At 26.1% G+C, this 22,520-nt stretch overlaps 1 protein-coding gene across 1 annotated transcript; it reads right to left on the bottom strand.

Moving 5' to 3' along the window:
• Positions 1–335: 335 nt before the first annotated feature.
• On the bottom strand, positions 336–5,165 carry LOC145847071 (V-type proton ATPase subunit E-like; the record flags this gene model as incomplete). Its single annotated transcript, XM_082953490.1, has 4 exons — positions 5,108–5,165; positions 2,524–2,589; positions 2,192–2,301; positions 336–402 (listed from the first exon to the last, which is right to left on the bottom strand). Coding segments are annotated over exons 1-4 (276 nt in total), but the record flags the coding sequence as incomplete, so codon positions are not given.
• Positions 5,166–22,520: the final 17,355 nt, after the last annotated feature.

The raw sequence follows: 22,520 nt of genomic DNA on the forward strand, positions 1-22,520 counted from the left end.
AATTCTACTGCATTTTTATAGGTAGTTAATAATAAAATAAATTTTATACTTAAATCAAATGCCAGTTTCCTACAGAGAACAAATCAAAAAAATTGATACAAATCTTCAGTATAAATATCTAATATGATTCAAGTTATGAGTTTTGTAAAAAGGTAAAAAGATACAAAATAAATTACATTAAAAAACTACAAAAATACTTTTAATACCAAAACATATGAATTAATACTACCATCAGCCTACAAGTAAAAAAAAAAGATGCAAATATAATAAATTCGCCAAGAAATTAAAAAATAAAGTATTATATGAAAAGATAAAGTAATAAAAATAAAACCAACATCAATTTGTGTTTCTCGGTGCTTGAGAACGTTCAATCTTGATTTATTGATCATCTGAGACACTTCACTGTAAGTACATAAAAAATATTTAGTTTTTTCAGTTAGTATGTTAACAACTAACTTTGTTTCTTGAATGATCAAAATATTTTGCACTTCAAAAGCAATTAATTCGCAAATTTAATCAGATAACATCTAGTTCAGCGTTTTCCAAAGTTAGCTATATGGCCCCTTTGGAGACCATTACAGAAATTTAGGGGGCCATAAGTAGCAAAGGGACCACAGGTCACAATGGAAAAAAAATAGGAAATTGTGATATAGTTTGATAAGCAGGTAGCTAAATTATACACAACTAATTCAATTGATCAAAAATACATAAAATTAAAATAGTATACAATTGTTCAATATGAAACATAAACTGACCATAGTTATATTTTTATATGTTTATCTACCAGGGTAACCACAGATCAAGCTGAGAAAAATTTCCTGACTTTTCTAAATCAAATACTTAACTTAAACTTATTCTAAAATACATCATTTAACACTTGAACTATATTAAGCTTTCAATCTAATTTTGTTAAAGTTTAAAACAACAGTTTTTTTTTTGCTCAATTTAATCATAAAACCTCCATTACATCATTTGGACCATCTGTGTATGATTGATATACTTGCAATAAATAGCTCTATCAGCAAAATAAGTGCATTATTTACCTTGTAAACACAGCTTTTCTGAAAAAAGACACAACTTTTTAGCATTTCCTAACATAAATTTATCTAAATAAACAAAACAACATATAAGGAACTTTCTCAATTAAAACCTTAAAAGAATAAAGAACTTAATCGAAACTGTTTTTTTTATATATGTACTAAAATTTATTTTCTCCATTTCTTTATTAGCACTTTAACCTCTTCATCTAATGAAGATATGTTTTCCTTTATCTGGTCTGCATCCTGCTTCATTTTTTGGCAGTTAAAACCATTTGCCTCATTTATCTAGATCGTTCTCATCTGCTGCCCATACACTTGTCAAAGAGAATATTTTCTCTAAATCTAGCCACAGTTAGTGGGCTTCATTTCTTTTCCTTTTGCACTCATTTATTATCACCTCAAATTTTTCTGCCTTAATTATTTACTTTAACAAAATACACTTTGGTTCTAAAATTATGCTAGATACTAAAAAGCTTACAAAATCTGCTTGTTCAAGTAGGGTACTTGTTCAATATGTTAATAGAATAATTTAGTATTTTTATAAAGGATATTTTACTAATTTATACCAGATGAAGGCATTGGAAATTAAATATTTTTGTAAATTTCTAGGAAAATTTTGCACTTTTAGTCTGACTTTAAAGGATTTTTAACTATTTTTTTTACCATTTGAAGGCTTGGAAAATAAAGAATTTTGTAAATTTAAACAAACGAAATCTGACTTTTTTGTTTTGTCAAATTTCCTAACTTTTTCTGACTTTTTTTTTTCAAAAAACCCCAATTTTTTATTGACTTTTCCTGACTTATGTAATTTTTTTTAATTTTACCTGACCATATGGCAACCCTGATCTACATTAACTTTTTGGTGCATTAAACTAAGTTAAAGTTTTTCAGTAAAATAAAATATAGCTTTCGCCAAAAGCAAAACTACTTTATTTTCTATGTAAATTTTTTTTTAACTTTTGATTGTGATTCAAAGTTTACTTTACAATAGTTAATTTGTACTTTTTCTGTTAAAAAAATAAGCAAACGTATATAAAATACTATATTAAACTTTAGGTATACACTTGACTTAAAATAAAATTACTAATGTTTAGCATTTAAAGCGTGAATTACAGTTAAACTTAAATTTTTGTAAATATAAGAATGCTTACACTTTTTTCTTCTGCTCAAGTTGAGACTTTGATTTCTTGATTCTAGCTTGGATTTTATCTCGCTTCTCTCTCACAATTCTGCTCTTTTCTATTTCAAACTCTTCATCTGCCTAACAAACAAAAGAAATAAAATTTTGAAGTGCAAATAGAATTTTTTTTTTTTTAATTAAAAACATTAAAAGAAAACTATGTTTATGTTTACAACAGCAACATATTTTCACTTCTGGCTGCAATTACATTAAAAAAATCAAAGCATTTATTTTAAATATTCAGCACAATATTTATTATAATCTAATATGATTACTTTAAACAAAAATGAAACTTTATAAAACCTTTGTATTTATTTCATCAACTTTTTCGTTTGCTTCTTGATCAATAAAACTGATCATATGCTGAATCTGTAAAATTAAAGAACATAAAATAACAGATTAAAAAATAACTTGACATTAAATTTATGTGAATTTGACCTTTATATAGTTTGCCAAGATTATTTCTATTCTTTAAAATGAGTTTTTAATTACAATAAAAACAATATATTTTGTAGAAGTACATCACTAAATTTTAAATAAAGTTTTTCAAACACCAAATTAAATAAAACTTTGTGATAAGTGCTTTTTTAATAAAATCAATGCTTATTTAAAATATTGCTATTGTGTAACTTTTTCAAGATTTAGCATATATAATATATTGCTTATTCAAATTGTGAAGCATAAAAAAATTTAACTATTAAGATATTAAACAAATATTATTTTATTTAAGTGTATGTGTAATTGTAGTATAATTATATTTATTTTTTTTTTATAAAGTTTTAAGATAGTAAGATAAATAAAAAAATGTATACACAAATATGTGATTTAAACAAAATAATAGTTAACATATACTTAAGAAGTTTAGCTTTAAGCACCAGGACTTCCTTAGAGTAAAGTTTAATTGCGCAAAACTTAGCATTTGTCAAAAATAAAGTAAAACAACATAATAATCTATTAAGGGTATAGGGGGTAAATGCTTAATATTTTCACTTGTTTATCTTATTTTAAACATTGTTGTTATTAACAATTTTTATTATTAAAATTAAAGATTGTACTTAATTTTATTTTTAAAATTAGCTGTAATTAATAATTTTTGTTATCAAAATTAATGTTTGAGATATAGGCTGGGTTCCCACTGGTTTTTCAGAAATTTCATCTAGGTTTTATGAATTTCTTTCAGGTTTTTGAAAGTACACGTTTTTGGGTCTATTTTAAGTTTTAAGTTCACTTTAAGGTTAAAAACTAAGTTAAACTGTACATTAACATTAAAAAGATACTGTACAGCTACTTTAAATGTGTTTATTTATAAAAAAAAAGTTTGTGATAACAACATTTTTTAATCTGTATGATAGACTTTTTAAGTCACATCAAAATTTTACTCTTTAACATGTAAAATTGTTAAACATTTCAGGTTTTTACAGGATTCTAGATTTTGTGGCAACCCTGAAAATAGGGGTAAAAATTGGATAATTCAATAAGTTCCTAATAAAAGGGCTAAGTTAATTAGCAAAAAAGATAATTTGATTAAAAATCTATGTTCTCCTTCCAATTTTTTAGCCATTGCTTTTAATCTTTCTGAGTCTAACCTAAACTATATAACAAAAAGCCGTTTTGTAAGAATCTTTAAAAAATTGAGTTTAAAAGTTTTCTTTATTAAAAAGTTAGCTTATTATTATTTTTCAATTCATTATTACAAGCTTTCTTTTATAATGTATCTCCTGAAACTTTGAGCTTAAGGGCATAAGGGGTTGCAAATAACTTTTTTTACAATTTAATATTTTTTTGTTTCAGATAAACTACAAATGGCTTTTTATAGATTAAATTTCAAATTTGAGATATAGCCAGTTAAACTCCGAGACTACATTAGGTTTCTCTTAAGGGAGGCATAATTAAAAAAGGCAAAAAAAAAACAATTTCACAAAAAAATCTATGTCTTCCGATGTTTTTTAAAATAATTACCTCAAAATTTCAGGAAAATTTCCTTTTGCAATATTGAAAAAATTATGTTGCAACAAAATTTATAAACTAAAAAAAATAAACAAAAAAACAGTTTATGGGTTTTTTGATTTTTTGTCATACAATTTTTAGTTATTAACTTTCTAAATTTTCCAAACTTTTATATTTTAATTTTTAAACTAGCTGAGTTATTCTGTGAGTGTGGTAACCCTGTATATCTTAAAAATTAATTATTTTAAATACTCTTCAAAAACTGACTTATATGGTTTATATTTAAGCCTTTAATAAGAGGCAATGCTACTTTTTCTCTATGACCTTCAATTATATATGGCATAACCTATTTATTTATTTATATATCATTACAGGTTGTAATTTTACAAGACAAAATTAAAATAAATAGTATTTATTTCCATCTTAGTTGTAAGTGTTATTAAAACAATCATTCAACAATATTTTTAATTATTACAAAACCTAATAAATTATTATCAAAATAAACAAAAACATGCTTATGTATCCTATAATTTAAACAAAATATTTTCAAAATTTTTAATGAAATATCTTAAACATAATTTTTCAAGAAAAACTTTAAAATTAAATTCTACTTATGAAAACAAACTAAATATACTCTTTATTATATAATAAATTTAATACTTTTGCAAGCAATGTAACTATTTCAATAAATTCTAATATTTATTACAGATATTACAGATTTAAGGTTTTTTTTCTTAAAAGCAAAAGTAAAACTTGTAAAATTCACATGTAAAATTTGAATAGTTTTTTTTACAGTCTATACTTAAATTTTTTTTAATTAAGTTTGTCCATACGCCAAGTCTTTCTTTTTTTATTACCGTAGTAAAAAAATTAAACAAATTTTTACATAACTTTTCAAGTACTCATAAAACTACTTTTAAAAAGCAAAATAGTAAATTACTTGTTGCTCAACTGCATTTTGATCCAATGCCATTTTGTTATTTGAGTTTAAATCAAAAATTTCTGTGAATACATGTTTGAAACACATTATGTATGGTTACAACTAAATTAAATAAAAAGTTGCAATATATAAAAGAATACTTATCGATTCAAAGTTTCAACAGCTTGATATATTTACTTTACTTGTTCCAAAGTTTTTTTTTAAAGATAGAGATACATGATAACAGTATTTAGAAATTCTTTATTAACCAAGTTTTTCTAAACATGTTTTAACAATATACTTAATATGAAAAATAACATTACTATCTTAATAATTTCAAAGTAACACCTGTAGTTCATCATAACTAAAATAAATTCTTTTTTTTTTAGTAATTGGCTAACAATGATGAGTGATAGTTATATATTTTGTTTTTCAAAATTAATTCACTAAGTTTAGCTAAAACAAAAAAAGGTGGTTATTAAAAAAGATAAAATATTATTGAAGGCAAATGGTACATTATTTATAATTGAACATTGTTTCTGTCCAACAGAAATTGAAATAAATAACTCTATAGAATTAACGAAAAAAGTACGAAGTGTTGATCAAAGGTTGATATTTTCTGATCAGCAATTGTCATATTTAAGTCTAAAAACATTTTTTTCTGCTTAGTTTCTACTTGACAAGAATTGATAACAAAGATTAAAAAATACAATTATATTGAAATAGAACTAAATAAAGTCTTTCTAAGATGAATTTCAATCAGATTATACAAAGTTTAATCACATGAATTTTAAGATATTTCTACACTTGTTTGATTTTTTAATCAGAGTATTAACCTTAAGAAATTTATTTAAATGATAGCTACTACCTAGAGCTTTTTATTTAAAGCAGCAATTCTTAAACTGGCATAAATTACCTTGTTTTAGGGGGTAAATTATTCTTATTACAAGTTATGAAAATCATTTTTTTTAATTGTTATTTTAACTTATAAGTGAGTATCTAACTAAAATTTTTTAAACTTAAATAAACACTTTAAATTTTAGTCTTTTTTAGATTTAATAAGCTTAAAGTTAAAAAAAATATTTTTTTTTCAAATTAAATACTATTTTGTATATTGGGGGTAAATTTGGTAATAATCTTCAAAAAAGGGTAAAAAACAAATAAAAATATTAAGAATCCCTGATTTGAAGCAAGAAGCTGGTAGATAAGTTAAGCTACCACTTGATTCAGTCAGAGTTTATTAAAATTAAATAAAAGAAGTTGTATGAGCTAACAAGTGAAAAAAAAATTTTTATTATCCTAAATTGCTTAAAAAATCATTATGTTTACAAAAGGACTTATAGTCATAGAAGAAAAATAAGATTAAAAATTTATTTTGGAATTTTGAAAATTGGCCTGAATTTTGAGAAAAATCCAATTTAGTTAGAGTTTTGCAAATTGATTTTAAATAAGCTTAAGCCCATATAGTTTAAAATTAATAAAACTTTCAAAACAGCATGAATGTGTGGCAACCATGTTTAAATAAATAATATAAGTCTTTCCCAATCAATTTTAAGTATCAGAGTTCCATAAAATACCGCATAGGAGTGGTAAATCACCTTTTTCACAATTTAGTCTTACTTTATTAAGTTCTAACTAAGCTACAAGCAGGGTTGCCACAGATCAAGCTGAGAAAAATTTCCTGACTTTTTACTAAAATTTTCCTAATTTTTCTAAATCAAATACTTAACTTAAACTTATTCTAAAATACATAATCAAACACCTGAAACTATACAAAACTTTCAATCTTATTTTTACACAGGTTAAAACAACATCTTTTTTTGCTGAATTCAATCACCTAAATTCCATTACATCATTTGATCCGTCTGTGTATGATTGATGTATTTGCTATAAATAGCCATATTGGCAAAAATACTTATATTTTATAACTAGATACATTTCTAGTTTGTATGCATACATATAATCTTTAATTCTTCTTCTGGGTGGAATAGTTTCTACTTTCATACTGTTTTCAAGCAGAGATTTGTTAATACTAAACCCTTGTTTGACCTCAGCCTGGTCATTGGGCAATACAAATAATGGTTGCAACAACTTTCCGAGAGAAGATTTAACAGGAACTTTCAATCTTTCAAAATAGAAATGGTCCAAATAATCTTCACTTTGCTTGAACCTCTTGAATTTTAATGCATTCATTGAACAATTTATCAAAGCTCTAAATTGTTCAATGCTAACATCACCTTCACATTTTTTACTTTGTTAAGAAGTGCACAATGTTGGCAAAAACCTTAACAACAATTGTGACTCCTAATCATTCAAGGCTATGTGGATTTAGGCATGCAACATTTTTTACAAATGTACTTCCAACAGCAATTCTGCTCTGGAGATTTTCAACCGCTTTTATAACTAATACTCTACATTCTTTGTTGAAATTTAAGACTTTTGTACCTTAACTAGGTCTTCTTTCCTCAAATTTGCAAGCAAATTGGTTGCAGCACAACCAAGATCAAGGGCAGGTTTTAGGGAAGTTTGATCATTCAATTTAAGCTTGAACAATTGGTTAAGGCTGAGGTCTGTAACTTAACGCCTTTCATAATGATGCACAGCATTTAAATTACCAAGCACAAATGTCCTAATTCATAAAGGCAACAACAGGCTGGGTACTTTGGTACAATGTTAAAAAAGGCTGCATGAAAGATATCACATAACTTAAAAAATGTAAAAAAAAAACTTTTGTGTATATATCAGTTTCACTATGGAAAAGTCCTTGCCATAGATCATCAATACTAAAAAGCATAAAAAACTGCTTGTTCAATTAGGTTAGTTGTTAAATATATTTATAAAAAGAGTTTGCAGTTTTACATAGGATATTTTATTAATTTTACAGATTAAGGCATTGAATATTAAGAAATTTTGTAAATTTCTAGGAAATTTGCAATTTTAGTCTGACTTTAACGGATTTTCAATTAATTTTTTACTACTTGAAGGATTTGGAAAATAAGAAATTTTGTAAATTTGAGTTGACAAAATCTGAGGTTTTTGGAAATTTTGTCAAGTTTCTTGTTTTTTTTTAAAACACCCATTTATTCCTGACTTTTGTCATTATTTTAAGTTTTTCCTGACTTTTTCTGACTTTCCTGACCTTGTGACAACCCTGCAAGATACTTTTTACAGATTTTTAAAACTCAAAATATTTTTTGAGAAATAGCTGTTCAAAGTCGGAGACTACAGTAGGTTTCTTATGGGGGGCACAAATTAAAACTGCAAAAAAAAATACTATTTCACTAAAAATCTATATTCTCTTACATTTTTTGAGATAACTACCTTAAACTTTCAGAAAATGTTTCTTGCAATGTTTAAATAATTCTATTGGAAAATACTTTAGAAATTCAAAAACTAAAATTTTATGACCAAAAAAACACAAAACTATTTTTGTTGTTTATTTTTTTTATAAAACTTACATTTTTAAATGTTTTTAACTTAGAAAAACAGATTTTTTTAAACATTGCAAGAAACATTTCCTAAAAGCTTGAAGTAGTTATCTCACAAACCCTAGGAGAAGGTAGATTTGTAGTGATTTTTAGTTATTTGCCATTTTAGTTTGCTCCTCCCATAAGGAACCTATTGTTGCCTCTGACTTTGACCTTCTATATCTCAAAAAATATTTTGAAATTCTAAAATCTGTGAAAAGTATATTGTAGCTTAATTAAAACTCTGTAAAACAAGAATAAATTGTGAAAAAAGTGATTTAACCCCCTTTAGCCCTTAATTATTATAAATCATATTTTCAAATCTGCTTTGAATACATATATTAGTAATGTTATAGTAATTATAGTAATCATCACAATAATGTTAATAATGACTACTTCTTAATATTATTAATTACAATTTATCTTTTAAAGTGTTTGATTATAGTTTCTTGAACTCTGATACATGACTTGCTTATAAGTTAACTCATGAAAATTTGTTGATTTAGACTGCCTTTGTAACAATTGCTGTACTAATCATAACGTTTTATCTGGGTGTGTGACCTAATAACCAAAAGTTATTTTGTAAATAGGCAGACAGAACTTTATGAAGTGCTTTATTTTATTTTTTTCTAAACATTGCATTCACTGAAAAAAATGTAAACAAAGTCTTTTGTAAAACTCAGCATTTAAAAATTCAAAAATCTATCACAATTCCAGGATAAACAAGTTAATATCATGTAATAGTTAATTATTAAGGGAAGTAAATAAAATAAATAAACGATAAATCGAGAAGAAAATACATGATAACTAAAAATTACATAAAAATTGTTTCAAGAGACATTTTCGACTTGTTGAAATATAACAGCTGTTGATAAAAAACATCTAAGTGTTATCGTATGATTTTTTTCTTACAAAAATGCTAAATTATTATTTTCATACGATAATATTTTAGTTAGGTAATAAATAAATAGTGCTATTAGAGCTGTATTTTATCTTGTTAGTAGTTAAACACTGAAAAATGTGTTTTGTATTTTAAAAGCCACAAAAACATTTGTATTTTACTTCTAAAATTATTGTATTTGTATTAAAAAAATTATTAATTTTCTTGAACTATATTCGTTAGAAAAATATATGATTCTACTCATACCTGTCTGAAAAAACATTAACTGTAACTGTTAATTTAAACGTGATACTTTTTGTCAAAACTTGTGTCTCAGCTCGTATTTATTAAAAATATACAAAGTATTATAAAAAACAGCACGGACGACGCGTGATTTAATAATAGGAGGTAAAGGGAAATTTAAACTAGCTCTAGTGTTATTGTGTTTTAGTTTCATAGTATGCAGATATGTTAAAACTTCAAAAATATATTGAATATTGATGTATAAATGTATAACTGTATACAAGGCAGTTTCTGTTGCAACTTGCTACACACCAGTGGCGTCGCGTGGTATTTTTGTTAGGGCTGCGGAGATGTTTGAAAACTCAATAAACATTTGTTGTTAACTTGTCAAAATCTAGTCAACCTATTGTGAACCCACCAATTATATAAATCAGGTTCGATGTAATGTTATTCTCTTTTAATTTTTTTTTTGACTAGTCATATTATTTGTCATGTTCAAACAAACATTGAAACTACATAAATAACATTGTGTTAAACTAGGGGTTAACAGACATTTGGTGGTCGCGGACCAAATTTCAGAAGTAAAATTTTCGAGAGCTGCAGTTTTAGGTTTTACTCTTCATAGCATACCTGGAATATCTAGTGTTAACTTCAAGCATTTTTTTTAATGTACCTACTTCCTGTTCATTTTTAATCTCAGAATGCACTGCATAGTGTAAGGTAAGTTACAAAAATTAATGCTCGCGTTAGTTATGTCTTTAATAATGTGCTCTTTATTTGATTTTAAGTTGGTGATACAATTGCTACATATTTTTTTTTTAAAGAAGAGTTTTTCATCACCTTGTTAAATTAAAACAATTGCTAAAAAAATATAATATTTAACAAAACTAAACATGCAATTATTTTATGCTACGCTTATCAATATTTATACACTAGAAAAAATGCTGTAATAAAACAATGTATTTTTAAAATAAGAAATGGGTATGCTTATAACATTGGAAGCCATTAAATATAAATTAGAAATAATAACCACTTTATTAAGGTTTTAAAGTAATCGATGCGTTTTGTAAGAAGAAAACAAAATGATTAACTACACAACTTTGTCTTAGTTGCAAAGCTCTTTTTTATTATTTAAAACGTAAAATGCTTATAAAGTTCATAGATGAAAATCTCTTTTTTAAATACTGCTTTAGAATAAGTAAAACTATTTAAATGATAGTGATAATAGGCTTAAAACTAAAAACTGCATTAACAAAACTAGTGTAGCATGGATAATTTGTATAATATTCTCACACGCAATCGCTGTTTTTTTAAATATTACAGCGGTAGTTTGTGTCCGACAAATGACAAAATTGCAAGTAAGAAACCCAGATCTTAATTATTTCGAGGGTACTTTCCTGTTTAGGCACGACCTGATCTCTTTTTAAATTAAACATAACGAAAAAAATTTAATTTTACTTAAAAATTATTTACTAAAACAACAAATTTTGTAATTTCGCATAATTTAATTAATTCGTATGAAGAGTATTAAAATCATTTTCTTAATAGTTAAATAACTACTGGACAAATTAATGAAAACAAACAAAGGAACGGAGTACTTTTTTGAAGAGTAATACTATACACTTTATTTACTATATATCATAGTTATTATTTATAAAAAACAAAGTCTATAAAATACAAACAACAATTTTATTTTATTTTGGAGGAACAAAATTAAAGAAAAACAAACATGAAAGATGAAAGTGAGGTATAACTTTAACGCTCATTATAGAAATATAACTCTTAAAACTATGATCAGTCTTACTAAAACTAATAATCGATGGTATCTATTATTTAAAACAGTATTTTCAACCAAAAACCAACTAGATTGAAGGAAGCGTAAAACGTAGTACTGTTTGACGAATAATTAGAAATATTTTTATTCAGAGCTAAACTATTAATTTTAGTTTTACATTATACACTAAGTTGTTTTCTTATTAATTTGAAGTTTTGTGAAATTGTTGTTTTTGATATATACTAATTCTACGGCATCTTTGCACAATGACCGTGAGAACAATAAATTTCAATTTCTTCACTTGCGTCCACCCAAGCCCTTTCATCCATGTCATAACAGTGCAGCTCTACTTCACTGAAAACAAATATTTTGCTTCCGACCGCCAACGCTTGATTGAAGTTGTAAATAACTGGGCACTTCAAATAAACGAACTTGTTGCTTTCGTCGTCGAAAACCTCACACGTGCCCGTGTTGCTGCCTGCGATCGCAAAAAGCTTGCTCTTGACCGCCACCAAACCGTGCAAGCCTCTGCCTTCAATCATGCTAGGCATTCGCTGCCACGCGTCCGCCGCAACGTCGTAGCACTCCACCGTGTTCAAGCTTTCGCGACGGAATGCAAATCCGCCGGAGGCAACTACTCGTTCTTGAAAAACCGCACAAGCCGGAAAGTGCCTCGCTTGACTCATGCCCTTCAACCGCCTCCATTGGTTTCCAGTGACGTCATACTCATCGCAAGACATTTCACGAGCCCCTCCTATGGCGAATATCTTATCCACGAACCCGCACATACTGAATCCCTCTCTGTAATTTGGCATGTCAGCGTGATCCATCCAAGTTTTAGTTAAAAGTGAGTAGCTTTTCAAAACTTTTCTCCTAGTTCGTGGTTCTATGGCAAGCGCATAAACGGTTCCTTTTAAATATAAAAATCTAAAACAAACATATTTGATTTTGTCTTGCATGAACGGAATATCCTCAACATAATTTAAGTTGCTACCATCGCACCTTAGCACCTTTAAAAAACGGTTGCGTTTCCTGTCACGTCCGCAAACAAGAACGTCAAAGTCGTTGTTATTGCAATATCTGTTTGTTTCAACAACTTCCAACAATTTTTTCGAACATGTTTCTTTGCATTTTAAAACTTCGATCAGTGAAGCAGCGCTCTCCCCGTAGTTGGAAAATGCGGAGGAGGCGCGCAAGAGGTGTTTTAAAAGTTTGCTGCGAGAGCAAAGAGAGGCGAACTGTCAGTAGAAGATCCTTTGCATGCTTGTTACGTTGTTGTACGTCATGTTGCAACCATCTTTCAGCGGCGTTGAACACTTCGAGTTCCGACGCTACGTTAAGGTTCGAACTTGCTAGTATGTCCCTTAAATGAGTAAAATCTAACTCTGAAAAGTTGGAAGTTACGCATATTATTGCGAACCAGCGTTCTACATAGGAACAAGATAATTTAGACAGGCTTGACAGTTTGAATTATTCTCGCCAGAGAATAAAATATTATAGCGCTTTTGTCATTAACTTTATTTTCAATTAGCGATGAAAGCATATTTTCTACGCTTTTATCGACATGAAGGTTTGTTAGAGTTAACAGCCCAGACAAGATTTTCGGCGAACGACCTTTTGATACCTGTTAATGTGAATACATGTTTTAAAACTTTTTGTAATTTTTAAATGAAATTTAGAAAATAAACTGAGTCTTCAAACAACTAAAGTTAAAACTTTTGTAAGAATTTTAAAATAAAGTGCATATAGGAAAATAATACAGCGTGGCTCAACAAACTAATGTATATTTAAAAAAATACTTTATTATTTAGGGAAGGTTTTTTTAAATACATCTCGATTTTTGTTTTGTTTCAAAACTAAAGTAATAACTTACAACATTAGAAACTTGAAGACGCAGCAATCTCAAAAAAAAGTAATTCAAAAAAATATTAATGTAATTAGTAAGAAACCGAAAAAGAAAACACGTTTAATAAATTACTTTATTAATTTCGGTCGATTTTTGTAGAAAATTTGTTAAAAATCAATAAACATAAAAACACGTGATAAAGCAGTACTTTAATCAAAATTTCTTACATTATTGACTTATATCAAACTTTGTACGAAAACCCACTAGACTTGTGACAAGCTTCTTATTTTTTCCGATGCTAATCAAGTTTAGTTGTTTCTTAAAGAAACGAGAAGTTTAAATCAAAATTCCTTTGGCTGCCTACATTTGCAATTAATTTTAAAAAATCTAAAAAGTAATGTTTACAAAAATTTAATTAACGTTTTTTAATATTTGTTCGTCTTTTACTAAAACTTAAAAATATAACTATCCAATATGAATGAATATTATCGATATTTTTCCTTATCAAAAATAACGGACAATCTTTTTACTTTTAAGTTTGTTTAACACCACATTTTAAAGTTGTTTTTATTTTCAAATTTTATTGCTGTATAATTAAGATAATTAATTTATTCATTTCTAAGTTGCATACTTTATAACTTTTACTTAACAAAAAAGCAAAACTGTTGGACATTAACAATTGTTTTACTATTGTTTTGTTGACAATTTGACATGCTTTAGCATTAAATAACAATGAAAACAATTTAAAAAATATTTAGTGAAATTACCTTTGCCAGTTGATCTACAAGTTTTATTTCCAAAATCTTTAAACTTATTTTTCTTGCAAATGTCCGGAAAGTAATTAAATTGCGTGTTTCTACAAGCAGTTTCAATGCTTACCAGTTTCTTACAAACATTTTTTAATCTTTTAATGTCATTCTTTGTTTGAACTTTAGCATTTTTCAATGCTTTAACTTGTCTTGAAAGTATTTGTCCCATTTTCTTGATCTGTTCAAATCTAGATGAAAAATAGTAATTACTTCAACAAAGATCGCTTACTAGTTCAAAACTACTTCAATTAAATAAAAAAAATCTAAATTTTGCGTTGACTTTTCTTATTACAAAAAGCATTAAGGTATATAAATTTGAAAATTATGAAAACAAAATAAGAAAACTATCAAAAAAAAAAGTCAAAAGTTAGATAAAGTTAGATAAATAATGTTAAATTTTTTTTGCCAATAGTTGAATAAAAACAGCTTTATATGAGAACTTTACTGCATCAACTTGATGTTTTATATTAACAATTTTAATACCTTAAGTAACATAGGTATGAAACATACAGTTCTTATTAAAGCAATAAATATATTTAAACTTGATTTGTGGTAGTTTAATTATCTCTTTTGGTGTTAACACGTATAACTAATTTACATTAATTTATAACTTGATAATTTTTAAAAGCTTAAGTATGTGTTCTTTGTAAAGCAATTACTGTTTTTTAAAATAACTACATGATTAGTATTAAATTTAAAAATAAAATAAAAATAATCAAGTAGGCTTTTTAAAAGTAATAAATTAACTCTTAAGACCTTAAAATAAATAGATTTTACAAACAAAAAAGTATTACAACTACTTAAAGTTTTAAAGTTTTGATAAAAAATATTTGATCTTTTAAACAAAAACTGATCATACTTTTGGTAACAACTATATCAAAATATGCACTATACTTGGTTTGATTTTTTATTCACCAAAAATCAAATGATAACTTATCTTGTAATCTATGGATTTAGGTAAAAAAATAATAAACTTAACTTATACTACATGCTGATATTAAATAACACTTAGGGCTACTTTATTAGGCATGACATGAATGAAAATGTTTCATAAAGAGAACAACTGCAATCACTTACAAGTACATAAAGATTTCATACTTAAAAAAATACTTTAAATGTAGTCAAAACTTTTTCATTAGAATAAATTAAAAAAAACTATACTTTGAGAATGTTTAAATAAAGTGAGAATTAACTGCTTGAAATAAAATTATAATTATATTTTGATGAAAAACTGTTAATTAAAAACTTAACACAAAACAATCAAACAATATAAATTTCTGTTCTTAAATAACATGTTTACTGCAGCAGGCTGTGGCTAGAATCTCCCTCCACTTTCTATGGCTGGTTTAAATAACAACGTTCTTAACTTTATGCAACATTACATCAGTAATTTCTTGTCTGCACTTTATTTTCTCCTTATCTTAATTGTAATAATCTTGCATCAGTAAAACACATCACCTTGGGAGCTTTCTCTTAAACGCTTGAATAAACAATGGTTTGAGTTAAAAATTTTCATCAAATCTAAACAGTAATAAAGTGCAACTAGATATTCTGTTACACTTCCTCTTCTTCCAATTTTGAAATGAATCGTCGCTCTACTTCTCCTCTGCCTTTTTGTTGAATAAAAAACAATACCCTTCCTTCATAAACAAAAAAGCGTTACACATAACAAAATTTAAATTGCTCTGAAAACCATTGCTGTTGTTTCTTAAGAATAATTATCAAGTAAAAATAGAAAATAAAATAACTAAACAATTATAACAAATGGTTTTTTTATTCTAAAACTCATGTATCTTTAATAATCAAAATGTTTTATTGTTTTAACTAGAGCTTTAACAATTCACTTTAATTTAAAAAATAAATTTAAACATGTGCCCCAACCTAATATATAGATTGCAGCAATTGAAAAACAGATACATAACAAAAATACAAAAATAACCACTCAAATTTCTTGCCTATGCAAACCCCTATGATACAAGCTCCTTCAGCATCTTACTGGTCTTTGCTGTCTTAGTTAACAATAAATATTGTATTTTTTTATAAAGCTATTAAGGTTTAAAAGCTTCAAAAAAATTTATTAGGACTCACATTGACTTAAAATCAGTCACACTTTTTATGACAAATTTATACATATACTTTTAAAGTTCTACTTTGACTTTTTGGACTAAATTTTTTAAATATTACTTTGACTTAGTGGACTAAATTTTTTCAATATTACTTTGACTTTGTGGACTAAATTTGTCAGTTCTACTTTTAATTTTTTGACTAGTTTTTACCAGATCTACTTTAACTTTGTGGACTAAACTTTGTCAGTTCTACTTTGACTTTTTGGACTAAACTTTGTCAGTTCTACTTTGATTTTTTAGACTAAATTTTGTCAGATCTTTTGTGACTTTGTTGACTAAAACTGGGACAAAACTCTTTGTAACTAATTTAACTTAAACTTTGTCTATTACTTTCTGTGACATAAAGACTTATATTGTGTCTTTGTACCTTTTTGGTTTACTTTGACTATAATTTTATCACCTATGTTTTGTGACTTAAAAACTCAAATTGTGCCAATAATCTTTATGCCATACTTTGACTTAAGCAAAGAACTAACTTTCTGTGACTTATTAAGTTTTAAACTCTGTTTATACCCTTCTTACTTATCACTAAATCCCCCTATGATATTTTGTTCAAAATGACCCCTATTGCTTATTGGTTTTCTTAACCCCCTATTCTTTTCTGGTTATGGTTAAAATATTTAAAGGCTTTTAAATTGGCATATAATAAATGTAAGTACTGCTTCTAAAAAATAAAGTGCAAGCTTTATTGTAAAACTTCCCTAAATCTATTTTAATAAGTATATTAATAAAAAAAAATATTATGTAACTTTTTATAAAACTGCTTTGTTTTTATTTATGATACATCAATATCTGTTTTTTTTAATCTTTAAAACTTCAATGTTTTTTTTTCGTAAATTTTTTTATTGATAGGGTTGAACAATTTCTTTAGTCGGTTTTTTATCTTTCAATAAACAATAACGAACAATGTTGAGAACAACTTAGCTAAAACAAAATTACAGGTTAAGCCTGCCTGGCTGGCTAACGTAGGGTCAAATCCTACTGAGCGAAAACCTCCGGCAGTAAGTTATAGCTTCTAAACAAAAAAAAAGTTAGTTTTAATATGTTAAATTACTCAAATATACATTTTTTCGTATTTCTAAATGCCCTGCTGAGTTATCACTGTTCGTAATTTTCAAAAATAAAACGAATCGACAAAAATTTATACATAGATTTCAACCATGGCCACTTAGTTTCTCAAGCATTAAATATTTATTCATATCAAGTATCCGTTTATAAACTATTCAGTATTCAATTAGTATAGCAATGTTAACATTGTTGCAACAGTAGTACAGCTAAATTAACCTACAATAGACAATATTTTATTTGTAAACAAAAAATTAATTATTATTTACAAGCAAGCATAAATACGTTAAAGTATTTTTCTTTTTTTTTAACAAACTTTGTTTTGAGGATTCAGTTTTGGTTCTATATTACTATTTTATTGTAAAAGTATTTTAGTTTATAATAAATCTTAACAAATATTAAACATACTTTTGCTAATGAGTATGTTATAAAAGTTATTTTATTAGTAAGTTTTTATTTTGTTTTGAGTGTTTTAAAGTTTCAAAATTTTTAGATAAAAATATTTAGTTAGTTAATAAATTAAGATGACGTTAAGATTTTGTGCTTCTTTATCATAAGCTAGATATTTTTAATAATAAATAAAGAAGGTGTAAGTTACAAACATATAAAAATTTACAAAGTTTAAAATAATAAACGGATTATATATGTTGTTTATTTAAAGACAAAAAACGCTCAAAAAATTTAATTCAAGGACCTGAACTCTGGAGCTTTCAGATATTGAGTCATACACCAAAACAATTTCATGTCATGTCCAGGCAAGACGAGCGTGAACTTGGCTTGAATAGATTTTTTTGTAATTTTTTTTAACCCAAAATTTAATATCGGTTATTTCCAATTTCTTTAAGGCTCACTTGGAACTTTTTTTATTTTAAAGAACGTTCTTTTGCCTAGCTTTTTACAATAATTTTTATCGAATTGTGGTTTTAGTTTTGTGGTGGATGTACCTATATTCGTTTAAAATTAAAAAAGCGCAGAAACTAAAAACCCGGAAGGTAAGAGGAAAATCTATCTCATACCGATAATTTTTAGTTTATTAAAACTGTTTTACATTTAGCTTTAAAAAATTTTACAGCCTTATAACTTATGGCATGATTATAATGTTGTTATTTTTGTGTGATAACATTTTTAATACGCTGTGTTTTCTATGATAGGCTTTTCATGCAGAATTTTGTTTAGAATATGATCTGACAATATAATGATACGTTTTTTTATCATAATGAAGTCTTTTATTAAACTAAGCATGAAATAAACTGGTAATTTATTTTTGTAATTTGTATATATTTAAAGAGTAAAGTACTAAAAAAATATACAGTTATGTATAACTACTACTGAATTTTTCATTTATATCGTATAACTTTTAATAGAAACGTCACATTGAAATCGGGCAAGGTATCTTGCCTGATGGTCAAAAAGCTGGTATCTGGTACTGGTTCTGGAAAAAATGGGTATTTTAAGACGAACGCTTTCTACATACTTGCTATTACCAACTACGTCCGGTAGTTTTGCTACTTATTATATCAACATTTATATCAAAAATTTATTTTGGTTAAACTAAATAGCTCTTTATATTTGCTTGAAGTACTCTATTGATACTAATTTTAAAGTATAGCATAATTACAGAACTTCCTTATTATGATACAAATTTAGCCTACTTAATAGTCTTGTTTTGGTGTGTAGCTAGATTACCAAAAGGTCTTTCCTTACACAAGATCATTTAAAATAAAACTTTTGAGCGTTCTTTTTATCCTGTTCAATAAACTATGATTAATAGCATTTACTGGTATTTTGCTTTTAAGTTTTGTTGTTATTGATTTTAAAAACAGATCTTTGAAGCTCTTTTGAATTACGTGACAAAATTTTGAAAATTTTATTTTCTATTTTTACTTGATAATTATTCTTAAGAAACAACAGCAATGGTTTTCAGAGCAATTTAAATTTTGTTATGTGTAACGCTTTTTTGTTTATGAAGGAAGGGTATTGTTTTTTATTCAACAAAAAGGCAGAGGAGAAGTAGAGCGACGATTCATTTCAAAATTGGAAGAAGAGGAAGTGTAACAGAATATCTAGTTGCACTTTATTACTGTTTAGATTTGATGAAAATTTTTAACTCAAACCATTGTTTATTCAAGCGTTTAAGAGAAAGCTCCCAAGGTGATGTGTTTTACTGATGCAAGATTATTACAATTAAGATAAGGAGAAAATAAAGTGCAGACAAGAAATTACTGATGTAATGTTGCATAAAGTTAAGAACGTTGTTATTTAAACCAGCCATAGAAAGTGGAGGGAGATTCTAGCCACAGCCTGCTGCAGTAAACATGTTATTTAAGAACAGAAATTTATATTGTTTGATTGTTTTGTGTTAAGTTTTTAATTAACAGTTTTTCATCAAAATATAATTATAATTTTATTTCAAGCAGTTAATTCTCACTTTATTTAAACATTCTCAAAGTATAGTTTTTTTTTAATTTATTCTAATGAAAAAGTTTTGACTACATTTAAAGTATTTTTTTAAGTATGAAATCTTTATGTACTTGTAAGTGATTGCAGTTGTTCTCTTTATGAAACATTTTCATTCATGTCATGCCTAATAAAGTAGCCCTAAGTGTTATTTAATATCAGCATGTAGTATAAGTTAAGTTTATTATTTTTTACCTAAATCCATAGATTACAAGATAAGTTATCATTTGATTTTTGGTGAATAAAAAATCAAACCAAGTATAGTGCATATTTTGATATAGTTGTTACCAAAAGTATGATCAGTTTTTGTTTAAAAGATCAAATATTTTTTATCAAAAACTTTAAAACTTTAAGTAGTTGTAATACTTTTTTGTTTGTAAAATCTATTTATTTTAAGGTCTTAAGAGTTAATTTATTACTTTTAAAAAGCCTACTTGATTATTTTTATTTTATTTTTAAATTTAATACTAATCATGTAGTTATTTTAAAAAACAGTAATTGCTTTACAAAGAACACATACTTAAGCTTTTAAAAATTATCAAGTTATAAATTAATGTAAATTAGTTATACGTGTTAACACCAAAAGAGATAATTAAACTACCACAAATCAAGTTTAAAATATATTTATTGCTTTAATAAGAACTGTATGTTTCATACCTATGTTACTTAAGGTATTAAAATTGTTAATATAAAACATCAAGTTGATGCAGTAAAGTTCTCATATAAAGCTGTTTTTATTCAACTATTGGCAAAAAAAATTTAACATTATTTATCATTTTAGTGACATCTGTAGTAAAGCTTTACAAGCTTTTAAAATAAAAATAGGTACGACAATGATCTAGTACAATTACAAATATGGTAGACTACCAATTATTGGTTAATCTACTTTTACATCTACTTTTGTTAAAGGAAAACTTATTTGTCCAATCAAACAAGAAAAAACTTATGCTATTTGTGAAACTAAAATCAATAACTAAAAAAAATAATTTTAATTAGTTTTACTAACTTGTAGATAACTATTTTAAAAAATTTTTAGACATTTTCTAACATATTTATTTATTTCAATTGCAATACAGCTTCTACAACTTTAACGTAAAAATAACACCACTTTTTATGTTTCACTATTTTATTAAAGCTATTTGCCCTTTGCTTTTATTTGGAAGAGTTTTTGAAGTTTTTGCTTCAGCGGCAGATCGTCCTCCTCGTCCGACTCCGAATCGAGAGCGTACTCCACGTACCACGCATCTTCGGATACTTCATCTTTTGTTGGCTTCCTCGCGCGCTTCTTCTTCGTTGACTTCTTTGGCTTTTTCAGCTCCAACTTGCTGGTGTACTCGGACAAATCTAAATTGGTCTTTTTTTGAAAGATCTTCAGAGATCTGTTTTCAAAATATATTCACAATATTTTGTTTAAAAATACAAAAAAAAAAGCTGTTAAATATAATTATTAAATAAAATAAAATACAGCATTTTAAATTGCTCATCAACTTACAATTCAAAGTAAGATTATTAAGTAACTTGATTCTGTACAGTAAAAAGTAAGTTTTAAAACTTAACATCGATATAATTTACATTTAGTATTAGTGTAGTATTAAAAACAAATATTAAAAAGCGAATTTCACAAAATGTTTTTTCATCATGTTGATGGTAATGCAAACAATAAACAGCAAAATTACCGGACATAGAAGCCATTCCTGAGGACGTAGAAACCTTCAGTTTGAGTGTACCCAGTTTTTTTCAGACAGGGATACCAGTAAGCTCTCAATCCATTGGACAAGATGTCCTGTCCGATTTCAATATGACGTTTCTATCAAGAAAAAGTGTTATGATGTACATGAGAAATTTAGTTTAAAAAAATATTATTTTAGTAAGTAAACTATGTAAAAATATTCTTAGTTAGATATTAAGTCTAATAGTTGACCAGCTTACTTTGTTCTTTTGCAATAAACAACTTTAAATGTGCTTACAAAACATATACTATTATATTGTCAGATCATGTTTCAGCATTATTATGCACGTAAAGAATTGTATAGAAAACTATTTTTTTTGATAAAACACCAAACTGTTTTTAATAAACTGAAAATTACCGGCTTGTAATAAAACCTCCTCTCTCCTTCTGGTTTTCTTATTTTTGCGCTTTTACCATTTTAAATGAATATAAACACAGTTCTGAAAAATAGCAGGTAAGTTAATAATTTCAAATTTCACTTACTATTCTTTTATATTTTAATCATTTATGGTCGTTATAAAACTTATATATGTGTCGAGTTTAAAAACAAAACAATAGACAAAAGTTATTTTAGATTTATTTTATTAAGTTGTACACACGGGTATTTTATCCTTGGTATCATTTTTATCAAAGCATTTTTAAAACTTGCTCTAAAAGCTAAATGTATCTACCTTAATTCATACATTAAATAATAAATAAGAAAAAGAAAAGTATTTGAAAATAAAAACATAGGTAATGGTAAACGTTTAACTTTAAACTGAAAATTATATATTTGTAATAAAGAAAAAACTAATTCTAAAAAACTAGAAAAGAGATATGTATCAATAATTTAGATTTAGTCAGGTAAAAAAAGCTTTGTTCAGCAATATAAACAATTTTATTTATATTTTGTACCAGTAGTGAGAACTTAATTTTTTGCTTTTCACTTAAAACCACATAATAAGTGAAAATTTTAGATTTTTACTAATTTGATTTTTTTTAATATGTTTTGGTTTGTAAATTTAATCACACTAGTAACTATCAAAATTATGAAACTAT

Source organism: Thalia democratica, unplaced genomic scaffold (assembly GCF_965202585.1).
Source record: "Thalia democratica unplaced genomic scaffold, ktThaDemo2.hap1.1 HAP1_SCAFFOLD_778, whole genome shotgun sequence".
In the NCBI taxonomy this organism is placed as follows: Eukaryota; Metazoa; Chordata; class Thaliacea; order Salpida; family Salpidae; genus Thalia; species Thalia democratica.